This window comes from Ochotona curzoniae, unplaced genomic scaffold, assembly GCF_017591425.1.
Source record: "Ochotona curzoniae isolate NIBS_2020 unplaced genomic scaffold, NIBS_Ocur_1.0 contig_3498, whole genome shotgun sequence".
NCBI lineage: Eukaryota > Metazoa > Chordata > Mammalia > Lagomorpha > Ochotonidae > Ochotona > Ochotona curzoniae.
The window spans coordinates 17,717,593-17,744,371 of NW_024465885.1; the positions used below are offsets into that span (position 1 = coordinate 17,717,593).

Genomic DNA, 26,779 nt, shown 5'->3' on the forward strand with positions numbered 1-26,779 from the left:
TGTTCAATTGAAGAGAGCTTGATTATCACGCGTCATGATGAAGATTGCTTTGGTCAACTCTGTTGTGATTTCTATACTCCTGGATGCTGTTTCCCAATTCTTTCTCCAAAAAGAAAGGAAGGAAGTTTTCTTTTATTATTTCTAAATACAATTTTTTAAAGATTTGTTTATTTTTACTGGAAAGGCAGATAAACAGAGAGAAGGAGAGACAGAGAAGAAGATGTTTCATCTGATGGTTCACTCCCCTAAGTGGCTGCAATGATTGGAGCTGAGCCAATCAGAAGCCAGGAGCTTTTCCTGGTCTCCCACACAGATGCAGGGTCCCAAGGCTTTGGGCCATCTTCAACTGCTTTCCTAGGCCACAAGCAGGGAGCTGGATGGGAAGTGTGACTGCTGGGATTAGAACCAGCTCCAATATGGGATTCTGGTGCATGCAAGGTGAGGACTTTAACCACTATGCTATTGTGCCGGGCCCTAAATACATTTTTAAACCCAGTTTCTTCTGGAACTCTTATAACTCTTATATTTGGCCTGTTAATAGTGTCTTAATTCTTGAATGCTTTTTTTGTTTGTTTGTTTTTGCTTGATCCAGCCCTGCTACTGGCTTTTTGTTTGCTTCCCTCTGGTGTCAAGAAATATCTTCCAATTCTGAGATTCTTTTCTCTGCCTCATTCATTATACTACAGAGACTTTGCACTGAATTTTTAATTTGTTCTATTTCATCCTTCATTCCTAATAATTTGGTTTGGTTTTGTTTCAGCGTTGCTATTTTTCTGTGACATACTCCTTAAATTCCTTGAACTCCTCTATGTGCTTGCTTCTCCTTGTTGGTAAGAAGCAGCATAATATGTTTTCTGAATTCTGTATCCCCCATTTTCTCAATGTATTTCTTGATTAACTTTGAAGTTGGCAAGGGCTTTTGCTCATTTGCAGGGGAGTTGTCAATAATATCCTTTGTGCCTTTGTCTCTTCTTTTGCTCTTGGCCATTGTACTTCTGGTTAGCAGATTCTTCTGTTTAGGGCCGGTTTCTAACATGTGTCACCCACCGATCTACAGTTCAATTTTATTTATTGTGGTTGGTATACAGTTCTTCATTTGCAGACACTTGTGTCATTCCCTCCAGAAAGTTTTAGGTCTGGGCTCTTGTGTTAGGCTTCAACCGTTGTCTCCATAGCCCTGCTCCTGGCTCACCAGTCTCCACCTCCTATGATATTGTGATGTGGCTACATTATTGTCTGTACAACCTTTCTCCCACTTCTGGTTTGAGCATATCCCAGGATCAGGGGGGCATAAGGTATCCTAATGCCTAGGTTGTTGGTGATGCTGACGTTGCCAGAACCCACTGGCTATTAGGTCTGAGAGCCACCTGGACCTATTTTGACCAATATGTTTCCACAGTCAATATTATTTTCCTTATGTGACCATTGTAATACACTGAGCTGGAAGTGAGTTTGCTTCCATCTTTGCACATGTGCTGCCCACTGTTTTACCCACAAGCTCAGTCTTTGCTACACTGTATAAAATGGTGTCTGTAGTGCTACTGATGGATTTCTGGATCTGCTAGCCATTGGGTCTGGCCCATTTTGTGTGAAACCTGTAGGATGCCACATCAGTACAATGCACTGAGCCAGAAATGAGTTTGCTCCCAACTTAGTGCATGTCCAGTCCTGTCCCATAGCCTTCACCTCTCCTCACAAAATAGACTTAGACTCTTGTGGGTGTCAGGGCTGTGAAATCCACCCTCTTTCTCCTGTTAGGGATCTGTCTCTCTCTCTCTGCTCCTGGTTGAATCAAACAAATCAGCAGGATGGGAAATTATTTGTCCGAGTTCATTTACTGAACTCCAGGTGAACTCTGCTTCCCACCTGGCTACTAATGAAGCTCCTGCTGCTGGTGGAGCTCAGATCAACACTGGCTTACTGCCACTGGAATATCTGGTCACTGCAAGGCCACACTGTTGTCTCCATTGGTTTACCATGCACATCAGTCCTCAGGTGCTCTTCTGCTATTGGCCTGTGCTCTTCTTTTTTCCTGGGGTGTGTCTTTGAAGAAGCTCAGATGATTCATCTCAAGTACAAAGTGGACTGAATCTTCTCTTCACTTAACAACAACAACAAAACAAAACAAAACAAAAAACAAAAACAGCAACAATAGTCCTCCTCTGTAGCCTGGGTAAGATTATGTTTTATTTCTCCACATATAGTATTATAGTTTTCCAATATGAACAAAGTAATTGCAAAGAGTATCAGGTATAACAAAGTACTAGAATAAAAAAACCTCTATAAAGTGGCTGGACAAATTATACAATAAATTAGCAAATAATTTGGTTAACATCATGGTTAATGCTAGGAGACTGAATATTTTCATTTAGAGGCAAATATGTCCAGTTATGACCCCAATGAGATAACCTAGAGGCTAATTCCTTGCCTTGCATGTGCGGATACCCCTTTCGAGTGCCGGTTTGTGTCACAGCATCCCCACTTCCCATCCAGCTCCAAGCTTATGGTCTAGGGAGGGAGTAAGGTATAGTTGACCCAATGTCTTGAGACTCTGTACTTGCCTGGGAGATGTGGACTAAGCCCCTGAATCCTGGTGTTGGATCAGCTTAGTTCCCACTATTGCAGTTATTTGGGAAAAGAACCAGCAGATGGAAGATCTTTCTGTATCTGCTTCTTTCTGTAAATCTTCCTGACCAATAAAAATAAATAAATCTTTTAAAAAGTTCACTTACAAATCTTACTCAACATAATGCTTAGAAGTTTTAGCTAGACACATAAGGCAAGAAATAAATTTAAACACATAAGAGGAAAAAAATACCAAAGTATACAAGAATATAATCTTAAATAATGTGAATTCACAAACGAAGCAAAATATAAAGTCAGTATCAAAATAGCAGCCACATTGAAAAGGCTCACAATAAATATTTAGAAGCTTAAATTTAAGGAAGTGTGACTTTTAATCATGCTAAAACAAGGAAGTGATTAGAGATAAATAAAAATATCTAAATAACATTTATGCTACATTTCAAAAACATTAATGAAATATGTCAAAAAGAAATTGAGATAAATTAATTTCACTTCCACGGATTGAAGGTCTCAATATTGCAGATGCCCACTCTATTCATATAATCTTAAGAAATCCACCATATTTAGCGTATTCTCATATTAATTGCAGCCTTAGGAATTATCTTTTAACTGTATTATGTGTAACAGTTTCAATTTTCTAAACCAGCTATTTCCAGCCAAGTGATAGGAAACAGTTGAAGCCCCCCTTCCCCTAAATAAACTATGTGCACAAAATAGTTTAACTCAGTGAAGCTAACTATATTAATGGTTTTATATTTAGTTATACTGCTCTTAGCATGGGTTATATATGGATCTTTTATTCTCCTTAGGTCTTGTAAGAAGCGTTGATTTCCCTTTTCTGTGTTACAGTTCCAATTATCTACTAAATATTTTTAAAATGCAAAGTATCCCCTAATGGAGCAAATGGTAGCCTCATTTACTCTTCAGCTTGATAAAGGCAGCATTTCTCTAAGGCAAATGGTAGGCAGATTTACTTGCAGCCTATTGTAAAAGAATATGAGCCTTCAAATGTAAAATTTCATTCGTTCAAATCATTACAGGTATGATACTGTTTTCTTGGAGGAACTGTTGAAATTGGACAGAGATAAATGTATAAAAAAGATAACACTGCTGATATTACTAGTATCATGATTGCAAAATTTATCTCTTATTTTTGATGCATAAACCTCATATTTAGCCAAGAAGTATGACAAATATACCTGATGGAATATTACATAGCCAGACCACTACATGCCAGCCCACACAAAAGCTAGGGCTGTGAGCCTGTCTGGCTAGATCACAGTATCTGACAATGAGTGTCAGATTAGGGGATGGGTAATGTTAAGCCAGGCCATGTTACTAACTAGCACATGAGAGAACCGGGTCTGAGGTTAGACTCTGTGTGAGATATATGGGCCTAACCCTGTGAAACTACAAATCCCACTGGTTAGCTTAAAAGCTTAAGAGTTGGGGTAGTTGATGGGCTGAGCTAGGCATGACCATGGAACCCACCAATATACATGTGTACTGGAACTGGGAACAGGCTGGGCATGTTGAGGCTGCAGCACCTGAATGCACACCTGAAAACAGGGTGTGGGATGGGGTGGGGCCATAACATTCACCAGCTCATACAAAGGTCAGGATGGAGGAGCTGGATTATGCCAGCTAAGAGGCTAGCACCCACTGGCATGCATGAGATTTTAGTCTGGGAGTAGGCCTGGTGGGGGACTTGGGAAAACTCCTCTAGTGGGCCACAGCTGCCACTTGTGAGTGTGCAATAAAGGCCTGGCTAACAGGCAGGCCTGGCAAGGTTGCTTCACCCATTGGCAAATATGTGGGGTAGTTTTGGGAGGAGGTAAACTGAACAGAGCCAAGCAAACCTTAGCCCACTGGCAAGTGCAAAATCCAGATTGCAGTCGTGCCAGGCAAGGCTATCACATCTACCAATTTATATGAGTCAGAGATGGGAGCAGACTGAGCAGGGCCAGGCTGTAGACCTGCTAGTGAGAGTTGGGACTGAGGGACCAGCCACATTAGGCTTGTCTGCAGCGTCCAAAGGCAAAAACCAAGACTGGTGAGGGGCTATGCCAATTTGGGTCAGAGCAACCATTAGCACACCAAGACCTGTAGCTCGGAACAGTCCCTGTTGGGAAGCTAAGAGGATGCCCTGGTTGTGGTTCCCAGATTGAACATGACTGCAGTGTCCCTCAACATGGGTATCACCTGTATCTGGGGTATGCCAGACTGGGCTAGACTTGGGCACCCACTAGTGCTTGTGAGAATCAAGATGGGTATAGGATGGGTTGGTCTAGGTCTCTGCCCCTGCTGAGCCACATGTGAGCAATGTCTGTGTGTGGACCAGGTTTGGCTGGGCTGTAATATCCAACGGTAAGAACCAGAATGGGTGAAGCCTGGTCAGGAAAGGACACTGTTCCTGCTAGGACATGAGGTGGACTAAGTAGGGTTGGCCCATGGACCCACCGGTGTGCACAAGATCTGGCACTGGGAGAAGTTTGGATAAAGGTGCATGGGGAACTCTTCCATCAGGATGCAGTCCCTGCGGGTGAGTGCAAGAACCAAGACAGAGAGCAGCTCAGATCAGGCCAGGTTATAGTACCCATAGGCATATGTTTGGCTCAGGCCTGGGGATGGCCAGGCTGGGCCAGTTACTATCACCAGCTGCAAGTTCTAAGAACCATAATGGAGTGCCAGAAAAGCTGGGTCAGACCTCAATGCCAGTCCACATTGGGGCCAGGATTGGGGGCTGACTAGACTGGGTTAGGCTGTAGCCCCACCAGTATGACCTGGAACTAGGGGTAGGCCAGACCAGGCAAAGCTACAGGACCTACTGACAAATGCCGAGGTGAGGCAGGCCATGCCAGACTGGGCTGTAGCACCTAACCTGTGTACGTGGGATCCAGGGTGAGGAGTGCAAATAAAATATGGGGTTCCAGGGGCTCCGCTGCTGGGCCAGAACATGAGAGCTGGAATTGGGGGCAGACCGGGATAGGCAAGGCTACAACACTGGTTGGCCTCTATGTGAGCTGGGTTAGGAGGAAAGCCAGGTTGGGTTGACTGTTCTCACTGGTCATGCATAAACCATAGTGGGTGCAGGCTGGTTGGACTTTGCTGTGATTGGGCTTTGCTGCAGCATTAACTGGCAGGTACTGTCATTGAGAGCAAATTCTGTCAAGCTAAACTGCAGAATCACCTGGAGAGTGCAAGATCCATGGTTCTGAATGGGTCCTTTAGGGAGACTGTGGGCACCTCGCTCTCAGGTTGCCACTACAACTGGTGAGCATGATAAACAGGACTGGGGGCAGGCATAACTAAACAGAGTGGCATCTGCTGACACCAGTGTGGGTTGGAAGTGGGGGCTTGTTGGTTTGAAGCAGGCTTCAATGCCCATTGACATGTAGGAGAGCGGAGCAGGATGTGTGACAGACTGAATCAATACATTGCACATACTAGCAAGCACAGTAACCAGGGCAGGGGTAAGACCTGGTCGGGGTTATTGTAGGTCACTCTGACTTGGCTGCAGCTCCTGTTGGTTGATGTGAAAGCTAAGTGTGTGGTGGGCAGGATCAGGTTGGGCTGCAACAACAATTGCTTTTCATAGGACACAGAACTTGAGATAGAACTAACACAGCAATTGCAACCACCAGTGTGTGTGTAGTCTGATTTTGGCAATGGACTGTGCTAGACCCTGAATTGGGAAGCACACACTAGAATCAGGTCTAGATTCACTTCAGGTGAGGTCTCTTTGGGGATCCCCTCAACTAACACTGGATTCAGAACTCTAACCATAGAGAGAATTGAAGGTTCCATGTGTCAGAATTGCACCTCCTCAGTGGCTTAGATGGAACAGTGGATAGCATAATCAGATGCGCATGCAGGATATGGCAGTACATTACAGCCTGCAGAAAACACCTGGTATCATAACACAGGATAGAGGACAGAACAAATTGATCAACCACACCAGCCAAGCATCGGCAGCGAATATATAGGCAAATGGAGACGCTATGTCAACCATCGGATTCTGGAGGGATTTCATCATGCTTGGAGTGGCAAGACCAATAGCAATTCAGAGCTGTTGAACTATCAAAACCACTTGAGCAGGACCTTAGAGCATTCCCCACATTGAGGATCCTAGGATGGCATTGGGTGACTGTCCCCTAACCCAGGGTACAGTGGCAGCTGAGAGGCTGGGTGTGGCTTCTCCCCTTATCCCCTCTTTTCCACCAGATACAGGAAGGAAAAAAAAGAGTGTGGAAACAATGGTTTCACTCACTTTCTTTTAGCTGTTGACTCTTCCTACCCTAATCAACTATGCAAAAATCATCAAGTATAAAATTTAATATTCAAAAAGAAAGAAGCTCTTTTTTTGAAGTGAGTTTGCTATTGCTTGGGAAACCTGCATCCCACTTCACAGAGTGGTGCAGTTTGAGCATGACCTGTTTCCAATCCAGCTTCCTGTTAATATGCTCTGAAAGCCACATATTACAGCCATATTACAGCCAAAGGATTTTTTTTGGTAATCCACATGAGAGTTTCAGATGAATTTTTTGAATCCTAGAATAGTTTAGTTGAACACTGGCTATTATGATCATTTGTGTTGTGAAACAATCAATATAAAATCTTTATCTCTTCCATCCTTTTTCTCACCATTTCTGTGCCACTTTGCTTTTCAAATAAATACATGAATAAATATGTAAACAAATATTTGCCGTGTGTTTACGTAAACAGTCTTAATTTTATTAAGCCTAAACATCAGTATGATATGATTTCAATAGCTGAAACTCAGGTGCACATGGAATTGGAAACATGAATGGAATCGAAAATTAAGAAATCTCTAGTACAAAACTAAAAGCTAATTCTGCATTGGAGTAGGAATATTTTAAATGAATTTTGACCAGTCTTTTTTTCATTTTTGTGTTGCTGAGTTGATGATATGAAATATACATTTGTTATACAAGGCATACCTATGGCAGTTAAATTCAGATAGCATTATCTATAACAATTTGTATTGGATGCCTCCCAAGTCTTTTGATTTTCCATGTATGAGAATAAATGAGAACCATATGAAAGTCAGTAAGTTCTTGATAGTACATGACATTCTGTGTTCTCTCATCCTTGATTTTAGCAAACATTCCAAGGTTTTGGCTTCCATCATTAAGGGTGAAAGGCTTCAAAAATGTCAGGGTTTCTTCTTGGCTTAAGATAAGAATCCCAAACTTTAACACACTTCCATAAATCATTGGTGTGGAAAACTGTCAGAAAATAGCACAAGAGTGCTACTTTTTCCTTGTGGTATTTGGTGTTTCCAAATTAGATTATTTGTTGAACGTTCAAGAAAGCATGGTTGCTTGAAGGGTTCACACAATGTCAGACAAATCTCATGCTATTGAAGTGGAGTTCACAGACTGAAATCAAGGGTAACTGCCTGTTCCTTCCTTTGCTGCAGGAGTAACAATCAAAAGATTTTGCAGAAATGTGTCTCTACTAGCAGTCACTCAGTAACATCGAGTATGTTGAAATGTGGCAAAAGAGAGACTATGTAAGATTTTAAAACCAGAATGACTGTAATTGCCCTTCGTGTTTCATTTTCAATTGTAATATGTCAACAGCTAAACAGTGTATAAATTCAAAACAAGGTTTCTGGGTTTGATTTTAGCCTTACTTCTTCCATGTGTAAGCTAGTTGGCTGATTGTAAATAATTGTTAGCTACTCTCAAGCCTCAAACTATAAAGTTAGTGACAGTATACTCACTTCACATGTCTCAGGAAAACTGTTATATTATGTCTGTTAAGGGTTTGTATATGCTTAAGTGGTATTAGTCACAATTATTAGATCAGTTCACTATAAAGCAGGCATGTATGCATATGTGTAAAAGACACTCTCAAAGTTATTTTCTATTATTTTGAAACTGTTTTTATAATCAAAGAAAAATGAATATAGGTTGATTTTCCACCTTTGTTTTTTTATTTTATTTTTAAAATTTTTTAAATTTATTTTTTTAAAAATAATCTTACTTAGTTGATTAGGGTACAAAGGGTCAATGGCTACAGGAAAGTGGGTAATACCACTGTTTCCACACTAGTATTTTTTTTCCCTTGTATCTGGGGTTATGGGAGAAACAAAGGGAAAAGCCCCACCCAGCCTCCCACCCATCCCAGGTCCCTGATGTGAAGCACGCTCTGAGGGTCCTGCTCAAGCAGTTTTGATAGTTCAACAGTTCTGAATTGCTGCCAATTTCACTGTTCCAATTGTGAAGAAACCTATTAGGAATCTACTGAATGACATAGTCTCTTCATGGTTGGGGTTCTGAGATCAGCAGTTCAGTTGGAGGGATCTCCAAAGAAACTTCATCTGAGATGATCCCACACCTGATTCTTGTGTGAGTTTGCCAGCACAGGGTCTGGCACAGTCCGTTGCCCCAATCAGCTTATGCACATGCTGATCATTGCAATTGCTTGGTCAGTTCTGTTTCCAGCCCTGTCATCCACTTGACCAATGGGTATTGTAGTCCAGCTCGATCCTACCACCCACTTCATACACCGTCCTCACGCAAACCAGTGGGAGCTGCAACCTAGTTGGGGTGACTCCCCATAACCCCCACCAGGCCTGCTCCCTACCCTGGTTCCCATGCTTGCCAGAATGTACCACAGGCTTGTTCATTCTGTCCCACATCCCATTTAGCTCTCATACTTGTCAATGGACATTAAAGCCTAGTTCAAACCAACCAACCTATTATCCAGCCCACACACATACTGGCAGGTGCCTATCCTGGTTTTCATGCTCTCCAATGGGAGTGGTTACCCACGAGGGAGGTGCCCACTATCTCCCTACTAGGCCACTCCAATTTCCAGATTATGTACTGTCCAGGTAGTTCAGGCATTTAAGTTAACACAATAAGCCCCCAGTACCAGCCTCTGCCATCTGTTGATGTGGCAAAGCCCAACCAACCCTTACCCACTCTAATTTTTGCTTGTAGCAGTTGGAACAGGCAACAGTCAGCCCAATCTGGCTCTTCTCCAATCTAGCTCACATGAGGCCCACAGGTGTTGTAGCCCTGCCTGGTCTGGTCTGCCCCCATCCCAACCCATGCTCTCCAATGGGGGTCGTTATTCAGCGGGGGCTGTTTTTATTCTAGCTCTAGTCTTACTATCTCTAAGCAGAAAATTATATTCCTGCAAAGAAGAACTGAGTAGCCCATCTAGTAGGGAAATACAATTCAATTACGACTAATCTCAATCAACATTCCAGGAGAATTTCAGGAGAACTTCTGTAAATTTCCAATATTTACAGTTACAATATGCTTAACTCTAACACCTATTTTCCAAATTATATCTAGTTGCCATAAAAGGTGTAGTTTTAAGTATACATGTTGAAATTATTTGTGCATGGTAGGATTGTAGAAATGATCAGAAGAACTTCAGCATTTACTTGTTAAGATTTTATAGCTGAGCACAGGTTTAAGTGTCTACTTAAACTATTTACTGCACTAAGAAAAATGAGAGCATTGAGACTGATGAAATGAGTCCACAACATTTTATGAAAATGAATAAGTCTATAGAATTTGGAATATTCAGGGGCTGGCATCATGGTATAGTAGTCCTTTCCTGCAGCCTCAGCATCCCGTGTGGGTACAGGTCAAAGTACTGGTCACTCTGTTCTTGATGGTACCCATGTGGGAGACTTGGAAGTAGTTCCTGGCCCCCCGACTTCAGATTGGCTTAGCTTCAGCTGTTGTGACCATTTGGGGAGTGAACCAGCAAATGGAAGCACGTACTCTATCTCTCCTTCTCTGTGTGATGCTGCCTTTCAAATGAAGACAAAATAACACAAAAAGAAATTGGTTCATTCAGTAAGCCAACTTACATAATTAGAATATTGTTTCTGTAATCTGATGACATTTCACTTTCAATTATAAGGGAAACATCAAAGACAACATTCTTTATTATATTAGAATCTTGGTATAAATCAAAATTAAGTTTTGTCCTTTCTTATCTTTTTCATTTTTTATTATTTTTGTTGCTTTTTATTATTTATTTTTTTTAAAGTTGGATATATAGAGAGAGGAGGAGAGACAGAGAGAAATATCTTCCATCTGATGATTCACTTCCCAAGTGATCGCAACGGCCAGTGCTGTGCTGATCTGAAGCCACACTCTCCTAGGGGAGTGAACCAGAGGATGGTCAATTCTCTCTGGTGTCTCTCTCTTTTATGCATCTCAAATAATTTTTTTTTCCTTTTAAAAGAATATGAGGATGAAAGAAAGGTGGGAAGGAGAGGAGTAGAAAAGAGAGCATGAAAAAAAAAATAATCAGACAAGAATCCAGGACTTTTGTGTTGGTTCGCTCTGTGGATATGGTTGTGAAGCTTAGGAGAAAAGCTTTAAGATTGAAACAGTCTGGTCAATCTTGCTGTGGTCTCATTGTCCCTCAAAATTAGTAATTGCAACTCAATTTCTGTTGCAGAAGGATGAAAACAAGGGGCAGTTTGGGACGTGATTAAGTCACAAGGGTTTTGCATTACAAGGAGTATCTGAGTCATTATTGTTCTCTTTTTGTCTTTTGTTTTACTCAAGTGAGAAAGCATCCTTCCCTTTTATATAAAAAGACCCCAAACAAGTTGGCCTTGAGCTTTCCATTCTCCAGAAATGTGAACAATACATTTCTATTTTTTTATGAATTATCCAGCCTGTGATATTTTGCTATTGCAGCACAAATGGACAATGAAACTCGTAAAATAAAAGGTTGGGTATGATTAGAGTGAAGTGCAGGCAGTAGGCAATTCACAAGGTGAAATGTTTGACCTGCTGAGTTTGAGGTCTAGCCTCAGACTCGGTTCCAGGTTTCTGCTAATGCTGGTGTGAGGAGACAGCAGTGATGACTCAAGTGACTGGAGTCTTGCCACTCCTACCAGATACTTGAGTTTACTTCTTGGCTCCTATCTAGTGCACACATTTGGTAAACGGACCAACAGCACTTTCTGCTCTGTGTGTGTGTGTGTGTGTGAGCACACACGTGCGCTTGTGTCTGTGTGTATCTTTCTGTCAAATAAACATTTTAAAATATATTAAATAGGGTGGGTTAAGATAAGGAAATGTCAACACAAACCACAAATAATGATAGGTAGCTCTTTACACACAGATAATTTTTACAAATACACTTTAAAATTGAATTCTTTCCTCTTAAGCTTCAGGTTCACGTTTGCCGTATCCATTACTTATGTTATGAATTCAGTAAATTTATGATGTCGAGCTGACTTCTCCCTTCCTCCTTCTACTATTGATGCCTTAATTTGCATAAACAACCTGGAGTTGTATTTTATGGTTTGCTTTGAATGACACCTTTTGAAAATTATCTTTTGAAAATTGACAGATTTTATAAATTCTTCTTTATGTGTAAGAATAGTATTATTTCTATTCATATTGTATCCAATCTAGGAGCTTGGCTCAGGCCCACAACATAAAATAAATTTCTCATCATAGAGTGTTTACAATCAAAGGTCTCCCACAAGCCATTTTCAAATTGCCATTAGCATTGCCTACAGAGCATGTGGATGCCATTTTAGCTAGTGTTCTGTAACAAATTATTCTCTTCTCTACCCATTTTGACACTATGCTAAATCTCTTTCAAGAACTGAGATCGTGTTTCTTTTATGGCTTTCCTTTGCCATTCCCATATATGTGATACTCATTATCACTTATTTTTTGCCTAGATATACAAGTAGTTTTTTTTTTTTTTGAGTTTCACATAAAGTCATTTTCGTTAGATAAACTACAAATGGCAAAGAATCTATTTGGTCTAAAGTATCACATTTCTTTAGCCTATATATTGCCATTGAAATTGTGTATTATTTTTGTTTTATTTGGCCTCTGCATAACTGCCTCAGTTTTTATGAAGGATACACTAAATTTCTTTTGTACATGAATCACTCCAGGAACTATCACTTCCACAAAACTTGATGAAATGCCCAGCACAGGACTGAGTACTTACAAATGTGATTACTGTCCTATGGAGGAGTTATTATCCACACCCTGTTGCAGTGATTGAAAGGGACTCATTATTTCACAGAAACAAAATTAGCATTATATTAGAGTTTTTTTCCACCTTGCTCAAAGACATGAATTTTCAAAAAAAGTTATAGAAATATCACATTATGGAAAAAAAAACTATATATGAATTTCAAGAGTTTTTTGGTACCAAAACAGAATTAACTTCTAACTCTGTTCTTCCTGTAATCATTTGGAAGTATCCTCATCACATGGAAATCAGCACTGTCGCAAGAAATGGAGTGTTATTAGAAAACATGAAATAAGAGATGTAACCCTGACAATATTGTTGAATTTCTGGTCTCATTCATGGGCAGTGTTTCACTTCGAGAGACGGTTTATGGGCTAAACTATCTTTGAGGTTGTTGTTGTTGCTCTTTAGTTCTTTAAGCTGATTTTCTTGATTTTTTAAAATTTGTAATTAAAAGAAACTCCTTAATGGTGATGTGTTCATTAATTACAAAGAAACCATTTAATGGTTATCTTTCTAACTTATCAATAATAAGATCCGAGCCATAAATGTAGAGTAAATGTCATGAATCCCCCCTCAATAAGGGAGGAAAAAAAAACAAAGCAAAACACTTGTTTTTACACTTTACATAATGTCGTTAATTTGCTGCTAAATAAGCATTGCCTTTTGTATTTTTTTTTAAAAAAAGCTTCAAAGACCACATCTGTATTCCAATCTGTAAAAATATTTTCATTGTGTTTATTATAAAAATATAGATGTTTCCGCTACAAATCATTTTACATTAGTAAAAGGCCATCTACATTGTGTAATATAAACTAAATGAATAATGTTTTGAAAAAGCAAGTCTAAAATAAACACATATTATCAATTAGACCATGTTTATAGATGGTATAAATGAAACGTAGTACACAGGGTGAGTTATCAGAATAAATAATATATGTAAATCAAGCTTAAGGTACAAAGCAGGTAATATGGTACATAGCATCGTGAAGGCATGTGGGTTCATGTTTATTGAAAGTCAATGCGGTTCCTATACAATGAGATGGCCATAAGCATTCTAGTACCTCTACTCCACAGGTAAGAGTATACTGCTGTTTACATATGTACAGAGTAAGAGTTCAGTAAATTCATAAGAGATCAGATAGAAAAATACTGAAAAGATGAAGAACAATACATTGTGTATACAGCCTCTATTTTCAAATAAAAACTATATCCAAAATAAATGAAATAAATTCAGAGACCCTCAGTGTCTATCAGCTTTTGGATAGCACAGATTGTGTTGATCATGTCTGGAATAGTATCTAAGAGAGAGCCATTCTCTGGAAATATGATTGAAGTCATATTTTACCTCATTCTAAAACACAAAGTACTTGATTTGAAAGAAATAACCTGTTTCTAGCTAACTGCAATGAAATTTGATACTAATTTAATAATCACATGTATCATCCATGAAAGTTCATTCACCTAAATATCCAATGCAGAATTCTAGTAGCATGACTTGACAATAAGAAATATTGCCCAAATTTGAAAAAACGATCTTATATTTGAAAAAAACACAATCTAAGCCTTATTACACTAAAGCTACAACAGGTTAGCACTTGTAAATTATTATCTGTGATTGCAAACTGTTTTCACTACTGTTCCAGTTTGACTAAAAATACAGATATTGCAGATTTGTTTCATCCATTCTATTCTTTCGACAGATGCATTTTTTATACTCATGAAATGTTCTTATCAGTATTGCTACCAGTATATATAGAGTTCAAAATATTGCTTCAGAATTCATCCATATCTGTGGCTCCACCAGGAAATTATATCCAATATTAACAGACATGCTTATAGTTTGTCATCACGTAAAAGTAAGTCTAAATCTCTGTTGTTAGACATCTCTCTTTTGCTTACGTATTTTGAGGCATTTGCTAGGTGTCAATCTATTTTGTAAGTGTTATGTTTAATAAATCCAAAATTCAAGTCTGCTAAGATTCACATCAAAATTACAGTAGATGCTTTGAAGTGGAAGACTCTTAAAGGCAGTGAAACTTAATATTGAGGATCATAATGTTGAATTAGTTAACGTAAACCACAGTGATGCAAGTGAGCAGTTTAGCTATCACCACTACTTTATAAACAGGCCAGCAATTTTAAGCAATGATGCTAAGTGACTTTTCAAAGTCAGTGTGCAGGTGATTTTTTTTTTTTTTTACTCAGTCATCAGCCTATATGCTGTTTTGTCAACCAACAAAACAGTCTATATAGGATTCCAATTTTTCTCCAGTATTGTTCTTCTCAGGAGCTCCAACATGGTTTTCATGAATGCAGGGAGTTGCTCGTCTCTCAGCACCAGAGCAGGAAAAGTAACTCATCTGATTAAAACTCCATTATGGATAAGCCAGTATATTACAGTTAATTAGGAGCATATGACTTATGATAAATGGGAAGACGACAACAATGGACTAATTCAGACTGTGAGAGACTTGATTAGTGTATAAACAGGGATAGTGTTTAATTTTCTAAAAATACATAAATGTGGATATTTCAAAATTATTCTGTGTCTAGGTAAACATTTTCTAATGTTGACAATTTGAGAGAGCATTGGCACTTGGCTGTAACAAATCCAAATTAAATCAAAGCATAAATATAAAACAACAAAAAATTCAAAAGAAAATAAATATGCATTAAAAAATTAAGACCCATTTTTACATGATATTCTTAAGTAAACTAACAATTGAAAGTGTATAGTACTTAAAACACCTACAAATTTCTTCTGTATATGCTTTAAACAGATACGAGAGAATAAAAAAATGATAAGGTAGTAAATATGGCCAGATACTTTGAGGTATAAATTCCCCCATTTTTCTTGCTTCTAAGGAAAGAAAATACTTGTTACAGATTTCTTTTTTGTATAAAAATATCACAAGTCTTTTCTTTTGTGGCTATTCGTAAACAAAGCCACTGTGTCCTTTTTGTCCCTTGTTTTACTTTTGTGATTATTTGCATCAATGGCTCTATGCTACTTCTTCATCATTTTGAGCTGAAGAATTTCAATTTAGCACATCAGATATTAAAAAAATTTACAAAACAAATTACTCCCACCCACCCATACCGTAAATGATAAGGGAAAATAAAGAGTTCTTCAGTTTCATTTTAAGGCATTTGTACTCATATCTGAGCGTCTCATTGAACTTGGAGCTTCCACAAGTATCTCCTGAACTAGCAATTTTGTTCTGAGGAGAGATGCACCATGAACCTCAGCCATCACTTCTTTCCAGAACAGATACTTTACACTGGAACTGGACTGTTCTTTGATTGTGTTTCTAGAGTTTTGATGCTGCTGATGATCTTCTTCTGTGGCCCAACCACGGTAACACCAACCTTTTTCATGTCACTATAAAAAGGAGAGAAAAAGTCTGTGAGGATTGGGATTCCAGAACAGCTGAAAACACAAAGAATTTAAATGAATAAAACGTGTACAATTATGCATCTCACTACCATTAGCCTTAATTTGCTGGTTTTCTCATTGTCCAAGAGTTATGTTTTAACGACTTCATTTCCATCTTGTAAAAGATGCAAGTGGTACAATGCATTGAGTAATATTCCTCCCAAGTGTTCTGTCAACTCAGATCCTCACAGGGCAATCTTATTTAGATACAAGATATTTTCAGATTAAAGCAAATGTTTAGATAATATTACACTGGGTAAGAGTGGTTCCTAAATCCATGAACATTTCTTTAGAAGATACAGAAAGGAGATACATAGTTGCACAGAGAAGAAATTGCAAACAGAAAGCAGGACATTGGAATGATATTTCTACAAGACAAAAGGCCGCCGGGATTCTCATTCAATTGGAAGAAAACATTCCACTCTAGAGATGGAAGAGCAACTAGGGTCTCACCAACATCTTGATTTCACTTCTGGACTCTGGAATTATTGATAGTAAAGTCCTATCTGTCATCATATTTCTAAGAAACTGATACAAATGGTCACAGATTCTTGTGTAAGTTTTCTTCTTTTGAATATGACCCAGCTCAGAAACTTCTTGGACTGCAGGGATATGTCAGAAGTAAAAGTCAGTCCCTATACTCAGATTTTAAGAAACTGCTCACTTATAATTATTATATAAGTCTTCTTCATGAGAGCCCCAGAACTTCTGTATAATGCGAACAACCTGTAACAATGGCATTGGAGAAGGAATATAAGAGCACTTTGTTCCACAGTCCTGTCTCAGACATCTGACATCTGATATCTCAGCTGACATCTGAGTGAAGGCACTTCTATGCCAGATCAGTGTCACGACCTAGCATGTGCCAGGATACTGTGTGGGTGCCAGTTCGTGTCCAGGTTCTTCCACTTCCCATCCAGCTCCATATTGGTGACGAGGGAAAGCAACGGAGGAGACCCAAAGCTTTGGAACCCTGCACCAGCATGGGAGACCCAGAAGAAGCTCCTGGTTCCTGGCTTCAGATTGGCTCAGATGTGGCCCTTGTGCTGCCTGGGAGAGAACCAGCAGATGGAAGATTTTCCTCTCAGTATCTTCTTATATCTAGATATATGCCTTTCCAATAAAAATAAATAAACCTTAAAAAAATCTATTAATGGTTAGTCTTAAAATTTGTGGGTTTTTTTAGTGGTCAGTTTTTTTTAAAGCACAAAATTCTTTTAGTATAGAAAAATATGACAAGAACATTTTACAAATTTTAAAAATTTAAGGTGTTAAAATAATAATATCATAAAAATCTTCATTTGGTGAAGCCATGACCTAGCAAACCACGTAGAGATTATTAATTACATATTTTTGTGTCAAGTAATTTGCTCTTATGCTCATTCCTTTCATGTCTTTACTCAAATATCTCCCTTGATCAGAAATGTTTTGTCATTACATGATATTGTCAAATCTCCCTCTATTTATATCTACACTTCTTGCTTGTCTTCCCTGCTCTGCTTCCCTCAAAAACTTTCCCGACACCTAGCATATCACCTGTATTTGAATCATTCTTCCTATTATCCTTCTTACCTCACAAGAAAATCAATGTAATATAAACAGAGATTCTTATTTATTTTGTTCTGTTACACAGAAGCCTAAAACATGGTGGACATTTTAGCAAGGGCATATCATTACATTTATACTTGCACAGAAAAAAAAATCAAAATGTATTTTTCTGGTGATATTGACCATGCAATGAAGTACCATTTGCTAGGGAATATCAGACAGACGGAGATGATAAGAAAAGGCACACATATCTGAACATGCATGCATTTATACACAGATGGCTTTCCTTTGTATTGGGCATGCAAGAATGAAAAAGTGGGAGTTAAACTAACAGAAATAAATAGTTGATTCTAAAGCAGATAGGCAGCCATTTTGGAAAAAATAACTACACTTTATTTAAACATTAGCTGCATAAAATCGAGAGAGTAGTACATTCCTGTTACATATTCTGCAGATCACCTTCAGTTTCCCTCTCTTGTGCCATCTGAAGGACTGTCAATTCTCTACGCACAACTTGTATGTTACTTGAGGCCTTCTCCATATGCATTCCTTGACTAACTTCTCATAAGAAACACTAGTGTGGGAGGTATGCTTTTTGTGTACCATGCATCTGTCCTTAAATAGAGCAGTAGATGTTCACCCACTCATCTCCAAATATAAACAAGTCAACTTGTGAGATCAGAGGCAGAAAACAAGTCAGACTGAAATACAGTGCACAAATGAACAGATCCTTACTTTAGATTTATTCATTTATGTTTCTGTTAATTGTATTTCTTATTTCTTCATAATTTATGGGAAGTTTTCTCTGTTTCTTCCTTTTCCTCTACTTTTACAAAGTGATAGTCATGAAAAGTAGGAAAACGTTCCAATGCAGTGCACTTGCTTTCTGAGCTCTTGGACAAATTGAAGCATAGCTGTGAACTTGGCCCTGATTGTCTCCTCTGAATTGAATCACTCATCCTAAATGCCTGGGAAAATGTCAGATGCTGAGAGTTCACAGTTCAATCTTGGATATTCATCATCAGTCTAAGCAGTGCATCTCTGAGACACACACTATGCAACAAATCCTACATGAACCCGTCTCAAATTCTGTGTCTGGGAACTCAGTATAACCCAATAGACGTGCTATTTTGTTTCTACTTAATGCAAGGGGTTATTTTGCATTTTAGAAAAGAAGATTAAGAAAACTAACTTTTGGGGTCATCCTGTAGCTGGGATTTCATGGTGATTTTCACTATCTCTACTGGTGTCCAAAATTCATCTACTCACCGTGCTGCCATATTGGAAATAGCCAGAAAACACTTTAATACTATTGCTTCTGTGCTCATTTCATGTGAATCATCTTATTCAGAAAAAGACTGAAAATTTCAATAATAAAGAACAACTTGAAATTGAGACAAGATGCTAACATGTGTTATGTATGTGTACTCCTAAGAAAAATGATAGGTGGTAACACTTTGAAAACTACATCTAAGGGTGCAGGAATAATGACACACTGCAATCAATCCTCAGTGTATTCATTCCACACTCACTTTTAGTTACACTCTCAGTGCTATTTCCTTTTCTGTCTGACTTTCTCACTTCAATTTTCTTAAATCAATATTTGACTATGAAATTATATTCTTTAAAACGTTTGCTGAGTGGCTAGCACTAAGGGAGCATTTATTAAGCTGCTGTGTGGGATGCTGGCAATCCACATTAGAGTAACCTTTAAACCTGGCCTGCTCTGTTTAACGATGCAGCTTTCTGCTGTTAATGCACTTAAAAAGGCAAGTTTGAACCGCAGCCGCCCGCAGGGGAGACGGGCACGGAGTTTCTGGCTCATGGATTTGGTCTATTCAAACCCTAACCCTTGAGGCCTTTTGGGGAGTGCATTAGAGGACAGAAGTCACTCTTCATTTTTCTGTCTCTCTCTCTCTGTGTCACCCTGTTTTTTCAAATAAATATACAGATAAATCTTTTCAAAATGCTTATGAAATAAAACTGTATAGTTTCTAGACATCTTTTGAAAAGTGCTTGACTTGAGTAATTTACATGTTAATTAAGTACCTAAATTAGCTGGAGTAATTTCATATTTATTTGTATGGGAAAGTCCGTAGAACTTTTGTCATGACTTGATAGTCTGTGTAGAAAAAAAAAAAAGAGAAAGAGAGAGAAATGAAGCCCAATATCTCCTCGATATCTCTACTGTATAAGAATCTACTGTTGTTTCATCAAGCGAATCATTTCTGAATTGGAACTGGATCGCAGCAAGAAAGAAAACAAGTTATGACAGCAATCCAAGTTGAACAATAGGCCACAAACAATACTACAAATACAAATGCAAAATATCTAGTGACATATCTAATAGCATTCATGGTGCAATTAACTGATTCAAATGACTCAAGTTTGTAATATGTTAAAGAATCTGGAATTAACTCTCCATTTTATAACATAAACCAGAGAAATAAGGTATGAACATTCAAAGGAGAAACACCATTTTCAAACAGTTTTGGGGCAAAAGATATTGCTTGTGTACTGTACCCAAAAAGAGGTAAAACAAGAGGAGACACAATATTGTTGGGATGGAAACCCAGAGTCATACAGGAAAAGTCAGCCCTATCTTTAACGTACAATCAGTGTACTCAAAGATATTGATTTGGGCCCAGCGAAGTAGCCTAATGGGTAAAGTCCTTGCCTTGCACATACTGGGATCTCGTATGGGCACTGGCTCTAATCCTGGCAGTCCTGTGCCCTATCTAGCTCCTTGTTTGTGGCCTGGGCAAACAGTGGAGGATGACCCAAAGCCTTGAGATCCTGCACCAGTGTGGGAGACCTGGGAGAAGCTCCTGGCTACTGGCTTTGGACTGGTTCTGCTCTAGCTGTTGCAGCCACTTAAGGAATGAATCACTGATCTTCCTCTCTGTCTCTCCTCCTCTCTGTGTATTTGACTTTCCAATAAAATAAAATAAATCTTAAAAAAAAATGGATAATAAATTGAAGGCCAGGTGGTAACACTAGTGATTTAGACGCCAGCGGTCCAAATCAGAGTTCCTGGGTTTAGCACTCACCCCTGTTGTTGACAACACATTCCTGCTAATGCAAACCACAGGATTCAGTGGCAATGGCTCCAGTAAATCCAACCCATGCCATCCACCTACAAGACTGCATTAACATCCTAGCTTCTGGTTTCACATTGATTCTCACTGCAGGCAGTTGGGATGTAAAGCAGTGTGTGTGACTGCTCTCTCTTGCTAACTCTCTCACCCTCTCTCTCTCTCTCTCTTGCTGTTTCTCCTTTTCTCCCTCTTAAATAAAATAATCACAATAATAGTGGAATAAAATCTCGCACTTAAGACTGAGTTCACTGTCTGACATTGTATTTATGACACAAATCCATCACTTACTTTGAAGTATAACAAATACTTTTTTTCCCTTTTTAAAGCAAATAGTTTTTCTTAACCACATTTCACAGTTTATAATGACAGACTATATTTAAATCCTGAGCTAGCAGTTAATCTTATTAAAACTGTTCTGCCTCATCTCCTTCAGTATAGTCTTCATTATCTAAAGGTTCAGAGTGTTGATATTTTACTGAGAATAAACATTTGCATAACTCTGTCTTTGAAAATCTGGCAATGGTGTGGAAATGTTCAACTTGGTGTTTGTTCTTTGTTATGCTTCTGTGTGCTAAAGCAGGTGTCTTATATATATTATAACCCTAACTGTTTATATTACTAAAATATGAGTTTATGAAAATATTTTAAATATATGACTGTATCCTGAGATTGCATCTGATTGAAATAACTACATGGACAACCAAAAGGTGTTGTTGACTGGCGTCAGAACTCTATTCAATAAACAGTGCATTTCACTTTACACAGGAAAGCCAGTGCGTGCTAAGTAGACCAGCGTGAGTTTATTTTTTGAGAATATGTTCTCATCTTCAGTTATAACAAGTTTTCTTTGTAGGATCTTTGTGGCTGCACATGTTTCCCACCGGAACTTTACAGAATAAATTATGAAGTTTTCTATTTATTGGACATTTGTGTATCTATTTACATTGTATCTTTTATGTTGATACTCAATCTGCTCTTCTCCACAATGGCTACTTGAACAATTGACAGGATGATAATAGAAGCCTTCAAAATGTAAATATTCTAATATCAGTTGGAGTTGATATGACACGAAAATCATGCAATGAATAAAAGGCTTATTTAATGTAACAAATATCAAACAAAAGTCCCAAAAGTCCGCACAAGCTACAATATGCTGGGTCAGTTTGGATTTGTCCACCCTGCACAAAGCAGTGCGCACTTGGGACTGTACTCCATCTTACTAGCAATGAAGACACTTTAACTCAAACAGTCTGCCACTTCACATCACTCCTTGAGCGATTACAAAGAAACCTGATTTTACAGGTGCCAATCTAAAACTGAGACTGGACTTACAAGTAACAGAATTCACTCTTGGCATTGAGAAACCCATTGTCAGCTATCTGGATAGAAACCAGGGGGAAATGCCATTGCATGAAGGAAAAAAAAAAGTTCAACAGCATTGATATGTAAATTGGCTTACATTTACAGAACTCAGGAATACAACTTGAACTCTTCACTTTCTAGATTCCAGCTGCCAGACCTTAAAAGTAAGGTTTCAGTCTTCACTGAATTTTTTTAAGAAATCCTTTCTCTTCAGTTCATTATTTCTTTTACAAAGACATTCCTGTTACAGAACTATCTTTGTAAGCAAATCTGCATGGTATACTCGATCATGATCAACTTTATACTAATGAAGCCATAAACTAATGCTAAGATTGTGATACACTGACTCTGTTTGCCCATTGAATATCAGTATTTTAAGAAAAGCCAAAAGGTCCTTCATTTTCTAGTATTCAATGTGTTTCCATCATGGTGACTGACTGCTCAGTTCTGAATTTTCCATATTCACAGAAGGAAAGGTAACAGAAAACTTTATACACAGGAATGTAATCATCCCTTATCTACATTTTTTTTTTTGCCAAGGACTTGCATTTGCATGTATAGCATGCATCTGAATTTCATTGTATCCATGAAAATTCTTTATCATGAGGGAGAAAGAAACCAACATGGGAAAGACACCAACTCATATGAATGTAGAGAGTTAAAATCACAAAATAACCCAGGACCCAGTTCCGGCATTACAGGGATCTTTACTGATCCTAATGCATTGTGAATGACAATTTGTATTTCTTTATACAGATATGAGATCTCTTTGATATTATCATTTTAAAAGGTATTTCACCCATTGTTAATAATCTGATTTTTCTGTTTCTGGCTGCTTTTTAAATCCTTAAAAGGTTAGTATGAAAACTATTAGCATATTCACATATAATTTTCATAAATCATTTGAGATTTTAATCATCGTTATGGTGGTGGTAATTTTGGATACAACCGCAACAACATCATATATTGAATATTTTGTGACTATTTATTTTTAGACTTCGTACAAGTTTCTGTCCAAAGGATGGTTCAAATATCTAGCATTACTTATGGAAAAAAAATAAAGCCATCACTGATTTAAATAATGCTATGAATCACATTAAATTTTTTTTAAAAGAGAAAAAGTAGTGAATAAAGCAAAAAGCTATGCTCAGTAGAAACTTTAACTTACTCTGTGGAAATTTTGGCTATGGTGTCACAAGAACTGTACTCCACGCCTGTGAAGATCTCTTTGCAGTGTGCCGTCCGAACACCGTTAAGCCAGTCACCTGTTGTGCGGAAAGTATTGATGTCAACATTGCTTTGGTCCAGAAGCAGGTTGGATGGCCTGTGAGAAAAGAAAACACCCAAAAGGCAAGAGATGAGGAATCCGCAGAGTGGTGACCTGTCACAGTGTGACACCAATATCAGCAAGACCTTCCAGCTCTCGTGTGGTACTCCTGTTTCTCCGTGGAATTGATCTGCTGTGAAGGTTTCATCTGTTCAGTGTCACAGCTTGGAGGAAGAGTACAACTATCATGTCTAAGTGCTCCTGCCCCCCTTCCTACTAATGACTGCTTTTTAAATCATCAAAATGCTGACAATGAACAGCATGTATATAATGTGACATTCCAATTTAACTGCTTTGATGTCAGTAAGGACTACCTTAGTTTGGTTTAAAATTCTATTAGAAATTGCATTGAATGCTATACTGTGTCGGTCATGGAACCAGTTTCAATATCAAATTTTGCCTTAATGTCATCAAAATAAAAATTGCAAAGGTGGAAATAAGGATTAGAGTAATACATGAAATTTAAGTATGTGAGAATTCAGTGATGTAGGATTAGACAGATGATATTTTTATGGACCTGATAGATCAATTGAACGATACAGACTGATTGTGATCCACACAGCATGATTAGCATTGAAAGAAGAATGTATCATATAGCTAGAAATAAGGAGAGGAAGTCTAGCACTGCTTCTTATAATCATAGATGTGATGGTACTTCTATGGCCACCTGCAAGATCTGATGACTCAAAGGAAGGGACTAAAAGGAAATGGAGGGGACTATGTATCCTTCAGGAGCCAAAAGCAGCATCCTGTTAGCAATCTGCCTTGGGTTTTTTTTCCCAGTGTTTTTAATTTTCCTTTGACTCACAAGGCTGGGACCAGTTCCCAGGAAGACATCCATATCTCAATTTCTTCTTCTCCCAAGACATGGAACTTGAGTACAAAGTTCCAGGTGAAAAAAACTAAATTTCCATTTAGCTGTCTTGTCACACATTGTGCTAAGATGTTTGAACATTGTGCCATGGCATTTAGCTATAACTCTCCTTGTTGCATTTTCCCTATTTCCTTTCAAATTATTTCATGTTGTGCCCTCTGGGTTTTTCTATCCCATAGGGTCTAATGATTGAGGGCACAGATACTGAATCCATAGGACTAAATTGAATCTTTAATGCACAGCACAAAGTGTGACCTTGAAGATTTCTTATCTTTTCTGATTCCCCATTGTAAAACGTGGATGAGGGTAGTGGTATAGATTTCTCATTGATGAAAATGAAATGATCTTGTGCCAAGCGTACTAGCTTAGTGGCTAAATCCTCGCCTTACATGTGCCAGGATCTCATATGGGCGCTGGCTTGTGTCCTGGCTGCCTTACTTCCCATCCAGCATCCTGCTTGTGACCTGGGAAAGCAGGAGAGGATGGCCCAAAGCCTTAGGTACCTGCACCAGTGTGGGAGACATGCATGAAGCTTCTGGCTTTGGATCATCTCAGCTCTGGGGACTGAACCAGAGGACTGAAGATCTTTCTTTCTGTCTCTCCTTCTCTCTGTATATCTGTCTTTCCAATGAAAAAAAAATTTAAAAAAATTAAAAGAAATTGAAATGATCTTTCAGTAGATAGCACTTAAAGAACTGCTGGCATATGCCAAGCATTATTTTATAGTCATTTCTTATCCTTCATATTTGTAAAAATTTCAACAAGAAAATAACATAGTAAGTAGTACTCTATAGAAAATTCAAAAATCTTCATAAATACCATTTTTAGCAATTAAAATTTTATTATTTCATGATATAATGTTTGAAGCCCTGTAACAGTTGGAATAGGGGCCTCTTTGGAATAGTTGGTTGTTTTTATAAACGCACAATGACTCCACAGACAATGCTTATAAGTGCTGCTTTAGCTGCTGGTAATTTCCTTCCATTATTGCAGTAAGCTATAACATTGGATGTTCTATTCTGTCTTCTGTTAATTTTTTATTATGGTAAGAAGATACATGTTAATACTAAACTATATTTAATATAACTGATCTTCTTTATAAGTTAGAAGATATTTTTGGATATTTTACCCTTCCAAAATTTTATTCAGATAGTTGAATTTATACTATTATATGTCATTTGAATTTCACCTGTATTTACTTAATACTTTCAAAAATTAAAATTCTCCATATTAGACACCTTAAAACAAAACATTTTATGTTTTCCTTACATGCTAAAAATGAATGATCTCCTTAGAAGGATTCCATCCTTTGAATTCTTCAAATTCAACTTTTGAGAACATTTAAATTCAGTATTTTGGTAGTAGGAGACACCAAAACAAATGAGGACTATATTGAAACAATCTATCTTAACTTTAGAAATTGAGTTCCTGACTTGATAATTCTAATAACAGTTTTAGAAATAGCAATAACATGAACTATTTCGATGAAGCAAAATTGTATGAAGCTGCATTGAGGAGGAACAACCACTGATTATCATCTTTCTGTGCAGCAAATCTCCCGTTTGAAGTGAGAACATCTTCCCCAGAGGTAGACATGTAAATGTTTTAACTCTATCCACACTCAAAAATATTTTTAATTGGAAGGTTATTATTATTAAGGATATCCTTCAACTTACTACCTGATATACATGAGGAATACTTCAGTGTGAAACTCAGATTTCAATCCAGGTTTTTTAATAATGCCCTCTATTACTATTCTACTGCTTAAAGTATGTGAGAGAGCCTTGTAAACTGGTTGGCTATTCATTTGGAATCTTGAGCTAATGCATTAAATTTATTTGATAGAATTTTTCATTAAAATTTATGCAAGTTCAACATTTAGTTTGAGGAAAACAATGACATTATCATTATTTTTTTTCTGCCTCTATTTTTCATCCTCCTTATTATGGTAATTTCTTAAAGAGGACAGGCCCTGGTACAGTAGCAAAGAGGCTAAAATCGTTGTGTTGCATGCTCGGGATCCTTTATGACTGTTCGTGCCCTGGTGACCCTGCTTCCCCTCGAGCTCCCTGATGGTGGCCTGAGAAAGCATTAGAAGGGCAAAGGCCTTGGGACCCTGCACTCACATGGGAGAATCAAAGGAAGCTCCTGGCTCCTGGCTTCAGATTGGCTCAGTTCCAGCCATTGCAGCCTCTTGGGGACCAAACAAGCACATGGAAGATCTCCCTCTTTGTCTCTCTTTGCTCTGTATATCTGACTTTCAATAAAAAATAAATCAACCTTTAAAAATGTTTTTAAATAAGAGGAAAGTCAAAAAGTTTAGAAATTATCAATTATTTTTATTAGATGAAGTATAATTAATCCAATCTTTTATACTGAAATGTTTACATTATAAGTAAAAAATTGTGATATTTATAATTTGTATTCATGTGATATGGTTTGGTTTTAACCAACTTTCAGAAATGCTTCTTAAAGAAGAAAAAAACCATAAAAGTTGGGTATGATTTAACAAAGCATTAATTTTCTTCCCATTA

General features: G+C 38.0%; 1 protein-coding gene across 3 annotated transcripts in view; it reads right to left on the reverse strand.

Moving 5' to 3' along the window:
• Nucleotides 1–15,739: 15,739 nt before the first annotated feature.
• The window catches only part of EPHA3 (EPH receptor A3), a 322,548-nt gene continuing 311,508 nt past the window's right edge, over nt 15,740–26,779 (reverse strand). The window contains exons 16-17 of one of the 3 annotated variants that reach the window (XM_040980850.1): nt 23,213–23,368; nt 15,740–15,982 (exon numbers count right to left, since the gene is read on the reverse strand). In XM_040980850.1, the coding sequence (XP_040836784.1) occupies nt 15,877–15,982; nt 23,213–23,368 (262 nt within the window). In that variant the 3' untranslated portion in view covers nt 15,740–15,876. The remainder of the gene's footprint in view (nt 15,983–23,212; nt 23,369–26,779) is intronic. The other 2 variants (XM_040980852.1, XM_040980851.1) reach the window with 2 other exon arrangements.